At 38.3% G+C, this 16,246-nt stretch overlaps 1 protein-coding gene across 3 annotated transcripts; it reads left to right on the plus strand.

Moving 5' to 3' along the window:
• The first annotated feature begins 4,530 nt into the window (after window positions 1-4,530).
• Window positions 4,531-15,051, plus strand: cdca2 (cell division cycle associated 2). 3 transcript variants are annotated; one of them, XM_057359497.1, is made up of 13 exons: window positions 4,531-4,740; window positions 5,058-5,240; window positions 5,870-6,000; window positions 6,081-6,234; window positions 8,417-8,571; window positions 8,760-8,865; window positions 8,951-9,246; window positions 9,411-9,471; window positions 10,984-11,136; window positions 11,539-11,636; window positions 12,128-12,202; window positions 12,668-12,836; window positions 13,549-15,051. In XM_057359497.1, exons 2-13 carry the CDS (start codon window positions 5,087-5,089, stop codon window positions 14,418-14,420), a joined length of 2,424 nt encoding a protein of 807 aa, XP_057215480.1. In that variant the 5' UTR covers window positions 4,531-4,740; window positions 5,058-5,086; the 3' UTR covers window positions 14,421-15,051. The 3 variants fall into 3 exon arrangements, with proteins under 3 accessions (XP_057215480.1, XP_057215487.1, XP_057215496.1); XM_057359504.1 differs by having other exon boundaries at window positions 11,542-11,636; XM_057359513.1 differs by having other exon boundaries at window positions 11,002-11,136.
• Window positions 15,052-16,246: the final 1,195 nt, after the last annotated feature.

Consider the following 16,246-nt stretch of genomic DNA (forward strand, 5'->3'; position numbering starts at 1 on the left):
TATATATATATATATATATATATATATGGTATATATATATATATACGGTAGCTGAGTGTTCAGTCAAGGCATGGAAATGTAAAAATCGTATGCGGCAGACATCAAAGTTTAAAGAAGACACCAGACAGTTTCTTCTGACATCTCAGCCTCCCACAAAGAGACACCTCGAGTCAAACCGAACGAGAGATTTCAAGATCACACAATTTATTATCTCCGAGATGGAGGCTGTTTGCATTGCCTGACTGCATTTCTTTAGGAATAAACTAAATCTCTGATCATTTTCGTTTAAAGGAGCTTTTGATGTTGCAACACTGTCTAACTCCCCACATAAACACATACATTACTCTTCTTAAACTAACACTGGGATGTATACTGCAGCTACAAACTGTCTCTTAATTACAGATGGGGATATAATGTGATTATCAGCTCAGCTTTAATACCCTGCTAACAAGACGTATGCTGGGATGTGTGTTCTGCAGTTGGAGGCAAACTAGAAATACAAATCAAAGCCGCAAAGCTACCACAGGCATCAAAGAATTAATGAGAAAAAAACGTACAAGTTCGCCACAATATTTGACAGAAATAGGACGCACGGCGAGAACATGTCAAAGAGCCAGTGAGTCAGCCGTAACTGCTGAATCCAAATTAGTGGATATCAGAAGTGCTTACAGTAACGTTGACGCTAAACCAACTCTGTAAGTTTTCATGATTTGTGTCGAGCCTTCTTGCACCTTCTTTCATAACTCTTAGACATTTAAAGGGATAGTTCACCCAAAAATAAGAATTCTGTTAACATGCATTTATCATTTCATTCAAAATCTGTTTATGACGGATTCTTATGTGGAACACAAAAGAAGATATTTTGAGAAATGTCTCAGTGGTTTTGTGTCCATAAAATGGAAGGCAATGACGTCAATGTGTGTTTGGTTACCAATGTTCTTCAAAATGTCTTATTTTGTATTCTGCAGAGGAAAGAAAGTCATGCAGTTTTGGAATGATATGAGGGTGAGTAAATGATTCATGACTTTTCACTTGAACTACCCCTTTAATGTCAATAAGATTCTGTTTGAAACTTTGTTATAAAAATGTTATATCATTATAACAATTGCACTTTTATATCATGATAGAAAGCACCTAGTACATGTCATATGGTATACTCTGGTACCAGGTTTATAAAACAGGTTCTTTTTGGTAATTTGTTCATGTGAGATGCATGGTTTAAAATTTTGTTCTCGATTTGTCTGTAACGGTTTCATCCCTGCTATTACCAAATCCGCAAATACAACCATTTTTTGTCTCACTGACCTTTGCTTAAATTTGTTTATGCCTTCTACTGCTTATACCAGCTATTTTAGGGTAGACATAGCTTTGGGTTTTTTGTGGAAGATAGATAATGATGCCGGGGAGGCATAACAAACAATGCTAATCTGTTAAAGTTAAGAAAGGTCAAAGAAATATGAAGCAAATTGTATTCATTATTAATGGTATTTGTCACTACAAGAAACGCTTCGGTGGAAAATGCCAGTTTATGAGGAAGACATTTATTGTCATTCAGAGTGTAGTAGCCTATAGCCTGCGGCAGACTCGTCCATGTCATGAAACACCTGGGCACTCCTGGCACATTCACCAGAAGAACCTGGCACGGCCGAACATCGCTCCATACATCTGCTTAAGGATCAGCCTTTCCAATAAACACGACAAAGCTTTTATGACGTATAAAGCCCTACCTGTCAATCTCCATATCGAGCACTGAAAGATTCTCTGCTCCATGAACACTAAGCATAGCACATCTGTTAACCCCTCTCTGGCATCATCTGAAAGATGCAGATGATCACCCTGTAGTATGTCATCTATACGTGCAGTGCACTTTTGCGATTTTAATTCTGTATTTCGATAATAATAGTTTGATGTATGACAAAGCCTTTAGTAACTAATATGAAGCTATGATCCACATTTCATGGTTTACTTATGCACATTTATTGTTTGTTAAATTCCGTGCATTAACAAATCAAACAGGTTGTGTAAAAGTAACGTATTCACAAAATAAGCTTTCCAGTTGCTTTTACTGGAACATATAGAGATAGGAATGGCATTTTAGAAATGGTGGTGCTTCTAAAAGGAGATTAAAATGTGTTTTTCCACTCAGTTAAGGAAAAATGTTTTGACTCTCTGTCACAGTAAAGCACAAATTGCTGCTTAGTGGGCAGCTCAAGCTTCAGGTAAGTGACCATCTCAGTTTTCAGACATAGGCCTACAAGCCTGAAAAATACTTAAAGATCGGGTAACATATTTCATGCATTCTGACTTCTATACACTGTTAAACGTGCTGGCTTCTCATGCTTAAAGGTGGGGTGGTTGATTTGGAAATGCGCTAACTTTAGCCTGCTAGCACTGGAATGCTAGCACTCTATGCGATTCGCCGTTCAAAGCCACGCCTCCTCCAAACACATGAATGTATTTCGTAAATCCACGTAACGAATTACAAACTAAATCCATTAAATTCTTCTCGAAGCATGTACATACCTGTCCAAAAGAAAGAGAGCAACCATGGTATCGTCTTTCAGACCCTTTGCCTGCCGGAGCTGTCTACATCGTGTAAAAGCTGAACCGATGTTAATTCGAGTTTTTCCTCTTTCATGATCCAGACGTTTTTTCGTCACTGCTTTTTCAAAAACTGACTTTCGTTTTGTAGATTTACTTGTTGTCGGCTCCGCAGGAAAGTTTGATTGTTGCCGATTGTCCGCCATTCTCCCTACATTGACACAGCGGACATGAGCGCACTGATGACGTATGATGTCTGCCTGAACAGGGTGCGCAGTGGTATGCAAATTACGTTGGCTGAAAAAGTACACATGACCAGTCACAGCGTTCGGCCAGAACGTTTTGATTGGGCGAACGTTTTTTGGTCCTACTCCTTTCACAGACGATATATAATTATAAAAATATTATTTCACCACTATACTTCTTGATTGCTATCAGGACGTAAAGAGATTTCCAGCCAACATGACAAAAAATGTTTCTGGACAGGATCACCCACCCTGCCTTTAACATGGTCAACTAGTTAAAAAACAAGTTGGACGTATGACGTAGTATTTCTGAGCTTGATACACTCCACCAGCACTCCAACTTGTTTCGGAAAGTTTTTTATAAGTCTGGATCCCTGTTTCGTAACCTGCAAGGCCTGCAGCTGCAGATCCTTACTCTTGGGATAGTGAGAGAAGTCAGTAGTTCGTTCACGGCATTTAAGTGATGGGTGTTATATAAACGGTGGATATAATGCTGGATTTGGAGATGGTTTGAAACTGATAGATGGCGCGGTCCCAGTGCTAAAACTATGGAGCGATTTTAGTCTCATTAATTATTCACGCGTAAAACAAGATACACACATGCGTAAACAGTTTCACATGAATAAAACCTAATTTACGTGTACAAAGTATAAATATTCATTTACAAAAAGCAATTCACGTGCGTAAAACAAAACTGTTTTCTCATAAAGTACGTTTCGCAAACATACGACTGTGCACAAATATTTCGAAAGTTTAAAATGTGCACGTTTATCGTGTTATGTGAATGTGCAAATCGTCACTCACGTGTGAATCGCCTTGGATGTGTGTGTGTGTGTTTTTTGAGACTCTCTTGGCAGCGCAACCCCTCCCACGTGGGTTGTCGTACTCTTTAGCCAATCATATTCAACCTTACCATTCAACCAATCTTAATCGTGGAGAGTATAGAACTCAAGGAGCACTAGTGTTAGCACTAAAGGCTCGTTTCAAGCACAGCTTCGCTAATCTACTCTCTGACTCTGAGCCGTGATGCTGTATTAAAACATAATACAGCCACGCAATAAATCTGTTTTTATTAACTTATTTTGTAGAAAAAAAGTATGAAATATCTCTCTTTTATAAATTTGATCAAACTAAATACTCTTCGAAGATATGACGTATGCAATACTGTATAGGCACTCAAGATTAATATGAAACTGCGTGTGTTACCCGATCTTTAAAACATACATAAAAAACATTTTTGGATGACACCAGCAGCTAGGGCTTTTTCCTTGAGCCGACTAGTTAAAATAACCTCAAATTATAAACAACCCGACCATTTCACACTCAAATACTTCATTTAGACTTCTAACATAGCTGTCCATTATTAAGTATATGTAGCCTAATGTTTAGGTGTATTTTTTTTCTGCACCTATAATGAACATGATTTAATATAAATATTTTGAATTAGAAAGGTATTAAATGGAAATTAATAAAAATGAGATAAAATAGTCAAAGACTCAAAAAGCTTTGTTGGCGTGATAAAAATTGTTTTTACATTGCCAAAGGACATATAATAATATAATAACCTATAATATAATAATTTTCACACAAATACAGGTATCTTTATAAATAATCTCCATTAGAACTACAAATAACGTGAGCATGAGAGACAGTCGCGTTTGACACGCCGGAAGCTGATTGGCCGCTTTGAAGCACGAGGCGCATTTCTTGAATCTGATTGGCTGATTCATACGGACAGGGGCTTGTTGCTAGACGGATGGTCAGTTAAGTTAGGTGAATGGGTGCTTCATGCATATGTCCGTAAAATAAAAATACAAGGTTCAATTTCTGTAACTATATGCATAAATACTTAGTAAATTTACGTCTTAGAAAAAGCAGTCGTTCGTTTTCTGTGTGATTTGGGGGTTAAGAGTCACACGAGAGCGGAAGGATATTTGCGCCGTTGTAACGTGAGGTGAGGAGCGAAGTTTGAACAACATTCCACTCAATGCAACCAAACAAGTGTGCTTTTACCAAATGAACGGGAAACTTCGATTTCTAAGCGAGATTTTAATGATTTAAATAGCCTTTTTCATTTCAGGGTAGAAAAATGCAGATATGTATCGTTAATCTTTGTTAGCTGTTGTTGCTAGTCGTCCGTGGTCTGTTGTTGCAAGAGAAGTTAACTTGAATTAAGTAGATTTCGTATTGCAGAAGTGTAAAATGGTGTATGCGTACTGTCTGGTGGGTTTGAATGACAGTATCTAATCTAGAACTCATTAATTCACTCAGATCTCATAGCTTATGTTCTGGACTCAAGCATGGAGGTTGCCGAAGCCATGGGCAGCAGACCACCCCTGGCAGCTTTGTCTTTATCCCAGCAGAACACTGAGGCTGATGTGGATTTCTCCAAACTCACTCCATCACAGTTTGGCATATCAACACAGAGTTTCTTACCTTCCCCAAAGATTAAAGGTAGTACATCATAAACTGGATTTAATGTGTTACTGGTTGATGTTATGTTTACTTTTCCTTAATTTCTTACTGTATAGTACATGTACGTGTTGCTTTTTTCATTTGATGTTAATCTACTAAATAACATGTTCATGAGCTATTTTTTTTAAAGTATATACCGTACCGTATGAACACGTATATAAGAAAAAGCATATACTTTGGTTTCTTTTTTGCTGTGACTAGTTTGAACGGTGCTGTGTTGTGACAAACCAACCGCTCCAGAAAAAAAACACAAAGATATTAATGTGATGTGATTCGTGTAAATCGGATATTTAGAAATGCCAGTGAAAGCCAAACCTTGTCAAGAATACATCATCACTGTACATAAGTCCAGTGGTCCGTCTGTCAATAACACAAATTAAATTTCACTTATAATATGTTTATAAAAGCTGCCTGCATATTAATTATGAAAGAATTAGCAAAACTGTTGTTGGATGCAGTTTAAGATGGCATAGCATGTCACACCACAGGCTGTGTCAACCACCAGTTGCTATGGCAATATTTTTGCCACTTATAATGTACGCTTATTTAAATGTGAATACGGCATACTACATTAAATCAGTTGAGCACATTTAAGTTGTCTCTCCTAGATAAGTCCAGGTTGGCTCAGCTAAAGGCAAGAAGGAGATCCACAGTCGGGCTCCGGGGATCTCCAGAAACAAACTCTCTCATCTGCTTCAGAGCCAAACAAGCAGCAAAAACACCACCACGGACCCCACAGGTAGGTGTTTAACAGAACAGCATATCGTAAGAGAAAAAAACGCATATGTGTATGAAAACTATTGTTCTACCTTTTCAAAGCTTTTCCAGGGAAGTCCTTTTGTTTCACGCTGTGACTCTCTAAAGAAGAAGATGGCCGCTTTCCAGTGCCTGATGGAGGATGATGAAGAGAAGGATGAACAGAGGAAAGAAGAGGAGAGTGTGGAAAGAACTCTGGGGCAAGATTCTCAGAATGGTCAGTTTCTGCTCATACTTTTGATGGTTGCTACTTTTGACAAAACTAAAATGTCTTTCTGATCCACGTCCTTAGGGCGTTAAAGGAATAACTAAAACGAAACTTTTCTAGCACAAAGCACGACATAAGCTGTTCATGTCTGACCTTAGTCTCCTCTAAAAGAGTTTGCATCCCTTCATCCAGAATCGCTTGGTTAGACATATCTTCGATGTTGCATCGGCTGAGCTTTCGACAGCAAAATTCAAAGCGTTTCAACCCTCTAAGACAGAACGTCTGTCTCTCACAGCCTTGTTTTAATTCACAAAAGATGAAATATGGCATCTACCCTGGCCAATGTCCATAGCTTGCATTTTCTGCCTAATAAACCTTGGAGTAGATGTCAAGCGCCTTTGATGCGGTTTAAGTCTCACCGTTGATTCCAGTTAGAACACGGCAAGATGACGTGTAGAATAAATCAGAAGATGCTTATGGGCATTGAAATAAACGCTTACATTTCAGAGGACTTTCAGGGTTATTAAAAAAATGCTAAAGACATATCCCGTCTTCCAGTTTAAGTAAATCTGTCATAATTTCAGAGGTTTTTGATCTTATCAGGGCTTGCCATTAAGCATTGTCATGTGGTTGTCCTTTGGACAAGTAAATTTGACTATTCACTTGTCCGAGTACAAAAATTACTTGTCCAAAGATAAAAAAAATGATATTTCATTTGAATTATAATCAATATAATTGTTTCGGATTTAGATTGGTCAGGTTTGCTTCTAAGCATTTTAACTAGTGTCCGCTTTGGCCGCCTGAATTTGGTTATAGGCCTATTCTCCGTGACTGTAAAACAAAGGCAAGCAGTAATTATTATTAGTGTTAAGGCTGTAAGTTAACTTTTTTTGCACATAGCACTGGTGCTAGAGAGGTTTAAAGTTTGGTAGCACAGGCAGAAATGTGCAAGTGTAGTTCAACATGAATAGGCAGGTAACTGACAAAAGACATTAATGTTACATACAGATGGATAAATTAGGGCCGTATCATTTTTAGATTACCTAAATTTGTTTTAATATTTCTAAGTTCTGTGTTTTTCCTTTTTTACTATACAATAGTGGTATATTTGTCCACATAAATTACTGTAGGTTACTATAGTATTTACTATAGTAAACTGCAGTAATATTCCTACTATATTGTTTTTGAACTTTACTATAGTATACAGTGTTTATCAATTTACTACAAGGGCACTTCAATTTTCAATAATACACAGCAGTATTTTTTGTCTGGGTGTTCAATTTAACGGGACTTTTATTTTGACGGGTCTTTGGGAAGACGCTTGTTTGCGGATAGCTTCACTCAAACACTAAAACGCTTGTAAAATAAACTCTCAGAGCAACACTGGAGATGAAGTTCATGTGTTCATATCCTCATACAGTGCAGCGCAGATAAATACTCGACCATCACTTGTGTTGTATGTTAAACTGTGCACATAATTCACTCAGACACGCAGAACAGCCAAATGACATTTAAATAACAGGATTCTGCGTCCGCGTGGACTCAGTGCGGTGCGCCATTGATTATTATCACACACAAACGAGCACAACCAGGACAAACACGCAGCTCTGTCTAATGCATGTATTCTTATTATTCTACATATGTTCTTTTTTTCAAGTTACTTGTCCAGTCGGGCAAGTAAAATTCTCTCTCACTTGCCCATACAAAACATTCACTTGTCCCGGACAAGCGTTAATGTCGAGCCCTGCTTATGAATATTTAATTTTTGCCTTATTTATTTTGCCATTACCAAGAATAAATCTGCCAAGAACAGTCCTTTTAATGTGTCACGTCTGAGTTTTACAAAACAGGTTTTGACATATTTTCAACAATCAATGGCTTTTTCTCATTTCTTTTGCTGGTCGGTTACAGGTGGACTATAATTTATATAGCTGGGTCAGACGAGTACAAGTTAAAGAAACATTATTCACCTTTCCAACCTAACATTTTGAATTCCATTAAAAACTTTCCAAAATATGTATTTATTTTAAGGCTCATAAGCATCAGTTTTCCATTTCTACTTCTGCAGTTACGCTGGCACACAACGTTTTTTATGCTCTGTGTAGTAAAACCCATCTCTTTTGTCAATGCCTTTCTGTGATCTTGAAGTCCTTATGAACATCTTTTTCTGCTACTGCATGGTGTCCTTTAGAAAAGGAGAACAAGCTGACCTCGCAAAGCCCATGCCCTTCTGTGACTCCTCCTCCCTCTAAGAAACGCTGCAGGGCCCCACGAGGGGAATGTGAGGACAAGATTACAGAGACACCACTCCCCCGCCCCACTCTCACAACACAACAGGAGCAAAGGGTATATAGATCTGCTTTTACCTGTACAACAATATTTCATATAGAGTTCAATTAGTTGTCTAAGTGATTTGGAGTAAAGTGCTCAGAATGCAACCTTTGGGCTTTGTTTACTCTAACAGACCTATTAATCCACATTAGTCTGTTGTGGTTAAATGTAGTCAGCGTTGTGCTATGTTTTTGCTCTTATAGACGCAATCCTCCGAGAGCCATAGGCCTCTACCAGAATTGTGTTCAGATTCAAAGAATGAGCTTCTTTCCTCACCCATGCTTTCCAAACCAGAAATGATGCCATCAGGTGAGGGAATTGTCTGTTTGAAATGCTTCGTTTAACTTCATACTTTTTTCTCAAAGCCTCAATACATAAAATCCTCTACTCTCAGACATCAACGAGATCTCATCTGTACGCAAGAAACGTGTTCGCTTCGGGGCACTACTCTCCCCGGAGTTCTTTGACAAAACCCTTCCGCCCAGTACCCCGCTGCAAAAGGGAGGGACCCCAATGTGTCCTCCGTCATCTACGGGGAAAAAACGCTCTCTTCTAAAGACCCCTCAAAGATTCGAGGGCCCTCTTCCTCAACCTGACTTCAACAGTCCCCAAAGCAATGGAGCTTCACCTGTTTTTGTTATTGACAGACGGACCACTGGACTTGTGTACAGTGATGATGTATTTGACAAGGTGTGGCTTTCACCAGCATTTCTAAATATCTGATTTTAGATTAATCACGTAACATTCATATCTTGTGCTTTTTTCTGGAGTGGTTGGTAGTCACAATGCGATTTTGTGCCATCAGTGACGTTTCTTTCACAAATCGAAATGTTTATGTCCATGTATCTCCTCAGATCGGTTTCCCCAGTATGGATGAAGAGTCGCCATCAAACAGGCCTTCTGAGAACTGCAAGGGTTAGTTACGAGATTATTGTCAAGGGTTTGAAGAATACACGAAAATGTGACCTATGTGGGTAAAACTTTACAATAAGGTGCTATTAGTTAACATTAGTAATTGCCTGACCTAACATTAGCTAACAATGAACAATGTAGTTTTTCAGCATTTATTAATCTTTGTCAATGTTAGTTCATGTCAATACAGTTATTTATGTTAGTTCATGGTGCATTAACTAATGTTAACAGAGACGATGTTTGATTTTTATAATGTATTAGGAAATGCTGAAGTTAGCACAAATTGATATTAAATGCTGTAGAAGAATTGTTCATTGTTAGATCATGTTAGCTAACGCATTAACTGATTGTTAACAAATAGCACCTTATTGTAAATTGGTACCCCTATGTATTTTACTAGCTTAAAATATTTTAACACCATTTGCTTTCAAAGCTTACACAGGTTGAAACGGTTGGAAAAAATACCCTTAATCTTGGTGCAAATACAGTACATATTATAAAGATAGGTTATAAAATTCTGCCCAAAGACTGAAAAGTATTCATCTAATAGCCTAGAGCAGTGGTTCTCAAACTGTGGTGTGCGTACCACACTAGTGGTACTTGAAGAGACCCCGGTGGTACGTGACACGACAGAAAATTAAAAACTAATTTACATTTCGTGTTTTGAATGCAATTTCAAATGTTTAATACATGATCGATAAATACGGAATACATCGCAGCCTATGTGCAATTTTAATATAGTTGTATGAATGATTGTTTATTTATCATTGGTGGATGTAACTCAGGCGCGTGACGGGTCAATCACAGAGCGGGAGCAGACAGACGCTTGTGAGTCTCTCTCTCTCTCTTCTCTTTCTTATGTATTTCTGCACTTGAACCGCTGTTTCAAGCTGTTGTTAATGCGGTAAAGCGCTAATTCAACACGCGTCTGCATCTTCTCGAGGTTAAATCAATGAAGCACACGTTGCGATGTATCTTTGACGTGTCACTTTGACAAGAGCTGCTGCAGTAAAGTGTGAGTCTCTGTTTGTTATATACAGCTGTTCTCTTGGTGTATACGTGTATTTATTTATCTAATGTGTTAAATATTCTTTCCACGTTGTTTGTCTTTAATATAAGTTTGTGGTCTTTCTGCAAGTCCCCACAAAGTTAATAAATCCCCCATAATTCATTTACAGAGCCCTGTTTACACTTTTAGAAAAGTGTTTTGTGTCCACTATTACTGCTGACTAACTTAAAAAACATGGAAAAACACATTCTTTAAATATAAGAGTGTGCATTATTAATAATACATTAGAACCGGAGGACGATGTGTAAAGATAAAGATTTACTGCTCTACTATTAATTTAAGTGTTTGTTGATATGATTTTCTATGGCGGTCATTAGAGGTGGTAGTTGGAACAACTCATTTTATTGAAGGTGGTACTTGATCTGAAAAGTTTGAGAACCTCCGGCCTAGACTGTAAAGAAAGTCTCTTGTCTGTGTGTATTGTAATCATGTATCTGAACTGAAAGATACGCTCTCGGCTGAAGACCCAGGGCAGCCCCAGGCTCAAGACAGTGAAGTTATGAATGCCGCTTTTCAAGTGGATGAGGATGAACCATCAGCTTCACAGATGGAGGAAAAACTGCCATCAGCCACCAGTGATCAGCCACCGGCCCTCTCCAGTGAGTTACATTTTCTGACTCGGCTATTTTCTCCCATTCCTCTCTCTGACCGACTTCTACTCCGAGCTGAATAACTGAAGATGGAGAGGGTTGTGCAGAAATATGATGCCCGTTAAATTAAAACTATAAACCATTTACCTACTAATACCCCTGCTTCTGACAAAAAAAGCTGATATGTTCCAAATAACAAAAAATAACACCTTTGGTTTTTAATATTGTGTGGACACCAAGTCCCAGTGTTGGTCTTGTAAGGGGAACTGTGGGACAATATCATTGCTTGAACATGACTTTGACTGTCATGTAGTAATTTGAATATATATGGATACAGAAGAACTGATCTCAGCTGCACTCTTGTTAACTGCTGTTGATTTATAAAGCCTGACATTTGTTTTCTTTCCCCAGCAGTAGAAGTTGATCTGCAGTCTGTTGGCACCTCTGAGCTGCAGCTTTCATTCAACGCCAGCACTCAACCCACTCGCTCTCGCCGTAGGAAAAGAAAGGTATGTTTTTCTGTGGAGCACAGGTAGAAATTCTGCCCCGATCAGCTTCAGCAGTCATGCTGAGAAACTCAACAAGATCAAGTGGAGGGTGTTGATTGAAGGTTTTCACTTTACACTTGTTTGTTGAGGTGTATTGGCTGTTCATTTTAGAATTTCTAACTATAAATGTGAGAATCGTGTTTATAGCATTTATTCGATTTGGTTATAGTTTATTTCTTTTCATGCAATAATTCAAAAAATGTGCACTTCTTTATGTACATTAACCAAGAATTACACTTACAATTAGTTTTGGTTCATGAAATCTAATGTTTTACCATGCATGTGTAAAATTCTATTGTAAAATACTTTCCAGTATTTGCTGCATTGGTTTCACTTATGACAATATATGTGTTTATTTATTTAGAGGATCTATAAATTAGACCATGTTGTCAGTTTAGAGCAAACGCATTGAATGTTGTCAACTGGATGAGAATCTGTTTCCTTTGTTGCAGCAACCAGGAGAAAATGAAGGTGAGAAACGGAAAAGCTCTCGCATAGCAGCGGCGTCTGCTTCAGGACAGATGAAGGTATGAGGCTTGTGAAGTGGATTTATAGATTAAGTGAAGAGTTTCAGTAAATCTGGGCTTTTTAAACTCCGATTATTCGAGCTGGAATCAAGTTGACGCTGAGCCTGAAATAATAATACTAATGTGATGTGACTGGGACGTTTGGGATAGAAATAGCGTGATGCGTGCTTGTCAGTTTCTTGATTTCACATGACTAATGCCTTTGAGCACATTTAAGTGAATAGACTATTTGATAGTTCCCTTTCATTACTAAACTATAGCAGGGTAAACTTCCAGAGAGGTATATGGGAGACTATAGAAATGTTTTTGCACTATTTGCTTTTTGTTTTGCACTATTGAACTATCAATACGGCTATCCATATTAATGTCAATGTACCATTTATAAAGATTCATTTTGTTTGTGTGGTCAAACGGTGTAAAGGGTTCATTGTATCGATGTTCATCTTCTGCTTGTTTTGTGTCCAGAAATTGACTGCGGGTGTCAAGAAGCGCTTTGGCACTAAGGAGGTGAATCGTTCTTTATATGGCAAAAGAGACTTTGCCTCCAAGAACCCTCTGCTCAGTCCGATATTTGAGACGACGTCTGCCAATTTCAACAGCACACCAACACAGCCGCCATCGGAAAAGCTACCAGGTAAAGTCTTTGTTTATAAGTCGTCCTCAAGACATTTCATGATATTTTTTGCAAAAAGTGCACGGCTTCTTTGCAAGATGCCTCATAAAATTTGTACATCTGTGGCTGCTCCGGTTCGACTGATTCGGTTGGTAAATTAGATCCATTAGATTTGGTGGTGGTAGCCAAAGGCTGGCAGGTACACAGAAGCCGAAATGCTCAGCCCGCGCATTGCAAGAATCTTGTACTTTTTTGCATTCTTGTGGTTGTATTTAAGACTTATGTTTTCAAGGGGGAGATGATTTGGTGTATATCTGAGGAATTAAAACAGACTTTGTTTTAGGTAGCTGTCCATTGTTGTACCATTTGTTGTGGCAACTGTTAGAATGCAAAATAAATCATGTTCGCATACTTGATGATGGTTTAAGGCTTAGTTACATCTACATGACTTTATTCATTTAGCCGGTGCTTTTATGCAAAACGGCTTACAAATGAGAGGGCATTTAACATCTTGTCGAAAGTTGGTTAGCCAAACAGTTTGCGATCATAATTTTGTTAGATGATAACTCTTTGTTGCACCCATAGCCAATATTCTGTCACTTACTGCTGGATAAAAGATTTCTGCAAAATAAGTGTTCAAATTGATGAAGCTTTGATGGCAGGAAAACAGAACCACATTAGGCAGAGTGCTTTTAATAAGCTAATGTCATCTAACCATCCCTTTAACACACAGGTGCAGAAAAAGATGACATTCAGACACCCACCGTTCTTCAAAGCCAGACCGATCGCTTGATGGTAAGTCTGTGGAGCGGTAGTGCCTTGTCTGATGCTACATTGACCAATGAGATCGAGCAGAAATCAAGCCCCGTCTACCAATCAGACACGGGCATGACTTTTTTGGAACCCTCAGCCAGCACTGAGAGTCCCGCAGGAAGAGGCGACTCCGGGTCAAAGGCTCTCAAAGCCAGACGTCGATCGGGAAGGCCTGCGCGCCAACGTCGTAGCTCCGGCGCAACCAAGAGAAGGAAGTTCATTGACTCTGTCGAATTGGAAGGTGAAACTGGTGATATTGACCGCCATGAGTTGATCGAAGCTATAGGTATGAACCAGAACAATAGTGATGGACTAGAGCTTCATGAAAGTGAGCACTCTGAGACTCCAAACGTGGTCCCAAATGACCCCATGAGCCCAGAGCGGTCGGAGCAGAAGACACCAAAAAGATGTGGCCGGGTTCAAAAGGTGTTGAAATCTCCTTGTGTAAAGATCGATGTTGTGCTAGAAGCAGATGAGAGAATTTTAGACGAGACCGAGTTTTCAGGCAGCAAAGCTGCACCTACAGAACCCGCTTTGGCCCCCTGGCAACAGACTGACTTTAACATCGATGATATCCTGAAGCCTGTGGCGAAGAGTCGAGGTTCAGTGCGACGCAGCCTGAGGAACCGGAGGAGCGTGGACCTTCAAACTGTGGGCCTGGCGTGGGTGGACCACACCTCACCAGAGTTTAGTAAGGTGGGTAGGAGGAGAACACGTGGCAGACTCAGCGGAGTATCAGAACCATGTGTGAGTCTGGTCTCTGAGGAACCAACACCAGACGTGGCAGAGTAACTGAAATGATCAAATGAAAGATCATTTTGTCAGTCTGTTAAATAACTTCTACAATGATATTTGGCTAAAATGTTACTCTGTATTGTTTTAATTTTTGCATTATTTGAATGTCTATAGACTATGCTCACCTCTCAGAAGAGTAATTGCTAAATTGGTTATGCTCATTAAATCTTCACCCTGGTTAATTATGTTTTGAGGTGATATTACTGTGTTGCTTTACATAAATGACAAAGTTGGTTTGCTAAACAATGGTTTTATGTTGATATCAAAAAAGTCTCTGCATTGTTTTCATTGAAATGAATTTATAGTTACAACATTCAGGATGCAAGTTATGGGTTATGGTTAATCTTATTAGGACATGACTGGGACATAATTTACCCCCCCCCCCAAAAGTGCCTAATTTACAACTAGTGAGATTGTATGTATTGACATGATTTTATTAACCCTATTAACATAATGCATCTTTTTCTTTGCACTTTGTGTGTTTGATTCCTCATTACACTCAGTTTCCATTAAATTGTTTCCCGTAAACCTAAATTGAAGTCAATTTTACGTGAAATGTGACCATAAGTGTTTATGATATTCACTCGCATTGAAAGTATTTGGTTTGAAATCTACTCGAACTGTTTTCTTGAATAAACCTTTTTATTCTTGTTTTCTTGTGAGTCAGTCAGGTCTGTGAGTGGCATGAAAAATGTTTATAATCAATGACAATATCGGAGTTTTTGCCATAACTTGTAATTGCAGTTCATGCTGCAAAAGCAAGTGAGATATCTCGAGCAGAAATAATATTAGTGTTTTCACTAATATTACTCCAGTGTTCCACTTAACAGGCTAATTCACAAAACATTGCTTCATGGAAAACATTGCATCGTTGCTTAGAAACATCCTGAATATAATTATTGTTATATTGTCAAACCAGTACTGTTTCAGCTTTGTTTATATTATGCTGTAAATCAGTTTTCAGCAGTGATGCTAGTGTATCTGTGAGAGAAACAGCACCGCAACAGTGTTTAAATATTTATGGCCTGTCTTCAGACTCCAATTTTAGTTTCAGATTTCCTGAGATTTTATTTCAGCATGGACTTACACCTGTGCTGTATATGATCGATTGCTTTTTTTTATCACAAAGTTTATTTTTCTCAGTGCATCTTCAGATTGTTTGGTTAGTCAGGGGCATGTATAAAATGTCATTACACACTAGACCTGATTCGTCTTCAGCAGTGTCGGCAAATTCATGTGCACCCTGAAATTGATTTCCAGAGACCTTTTTGAGGCATGTCGTTTTAGAACCGTGCAGCATTTATAGCAGATAAATCATTTGTTACAAATCATCAGTATGAGCATTTAGGGCTGTTACCTGAAAAATAAAGGGACAGTTCACCCAAAAAAGAAAATTCTGTCATGAATTAGTTCAAGTTGTTCCAAATCTGTATAAATTTATTTGTTCTGTTGAACACACAGAAAGATATTTGGAAGAATGTTAGCAACTGAGATTTCTACCATTAAAATGGTTGTCAAATGTGCCCCAGAACTGCTTTCTTACATTCTTCAAAATATTTTCTTTTGTGTTCAACGGAACAAAAAATGAAAATAATTATTTCTAAGTAGTTAATGGTGCCTCAGAGATCTCAGTTGCTAACATTCTTCCAAATATCTTTGTGTTCAACCAAACAAAGAAATGTATACATACTTGAGGGTGAGTTATAACAGAATTTTCTTTTGGGTGAACTATCCCTTCAACAGAATTTAAGACATTGAATACAATGTCAATACACCTCTTGTGATGCTTGTACTATTTGTTTTAAATTAAATAACTAAATATA

The sequence above is a fragment of the Triplophysa rosa genome, linkage group LG2, assembly GCF_024868665.1.
Source record: "Triplophysa rosa linkage group LG2, Trosa_1v2, whole genome shotgun sequence".
NCBI classification, from domain to species: Eukaryota; Metazoa; Chordata; class Actinopteri; order Cypriniformes; family Nemacheilidae; genus Triplophysa; species Triplophysa rosa.

Bases quoted from the DNA above. Each gene is read 5' to 3' on its own strand.
- cdca2 (XM_057359497.1), top strand. From the start codon at position 5,087: ATGGAGGTTGCCGAAGCCATGGGCAGCAGACCACCCCTGGCAGCTTTG. The intron at 8,866-8,950 runs GTGAGGGAATTG...CTCTACTCTCAG, and splicing joins ACCAGAAATGATGCCATCAG to ACATCAACGAGATCTCATCT. The intron at 11,637-12,127 runs GTATGTTTTTCT...CCTTTGTTGCAG, and splicing joins CTCGCCGTAGGAAAAGAAAG to CAACCAGGAGAAAATGAAGG.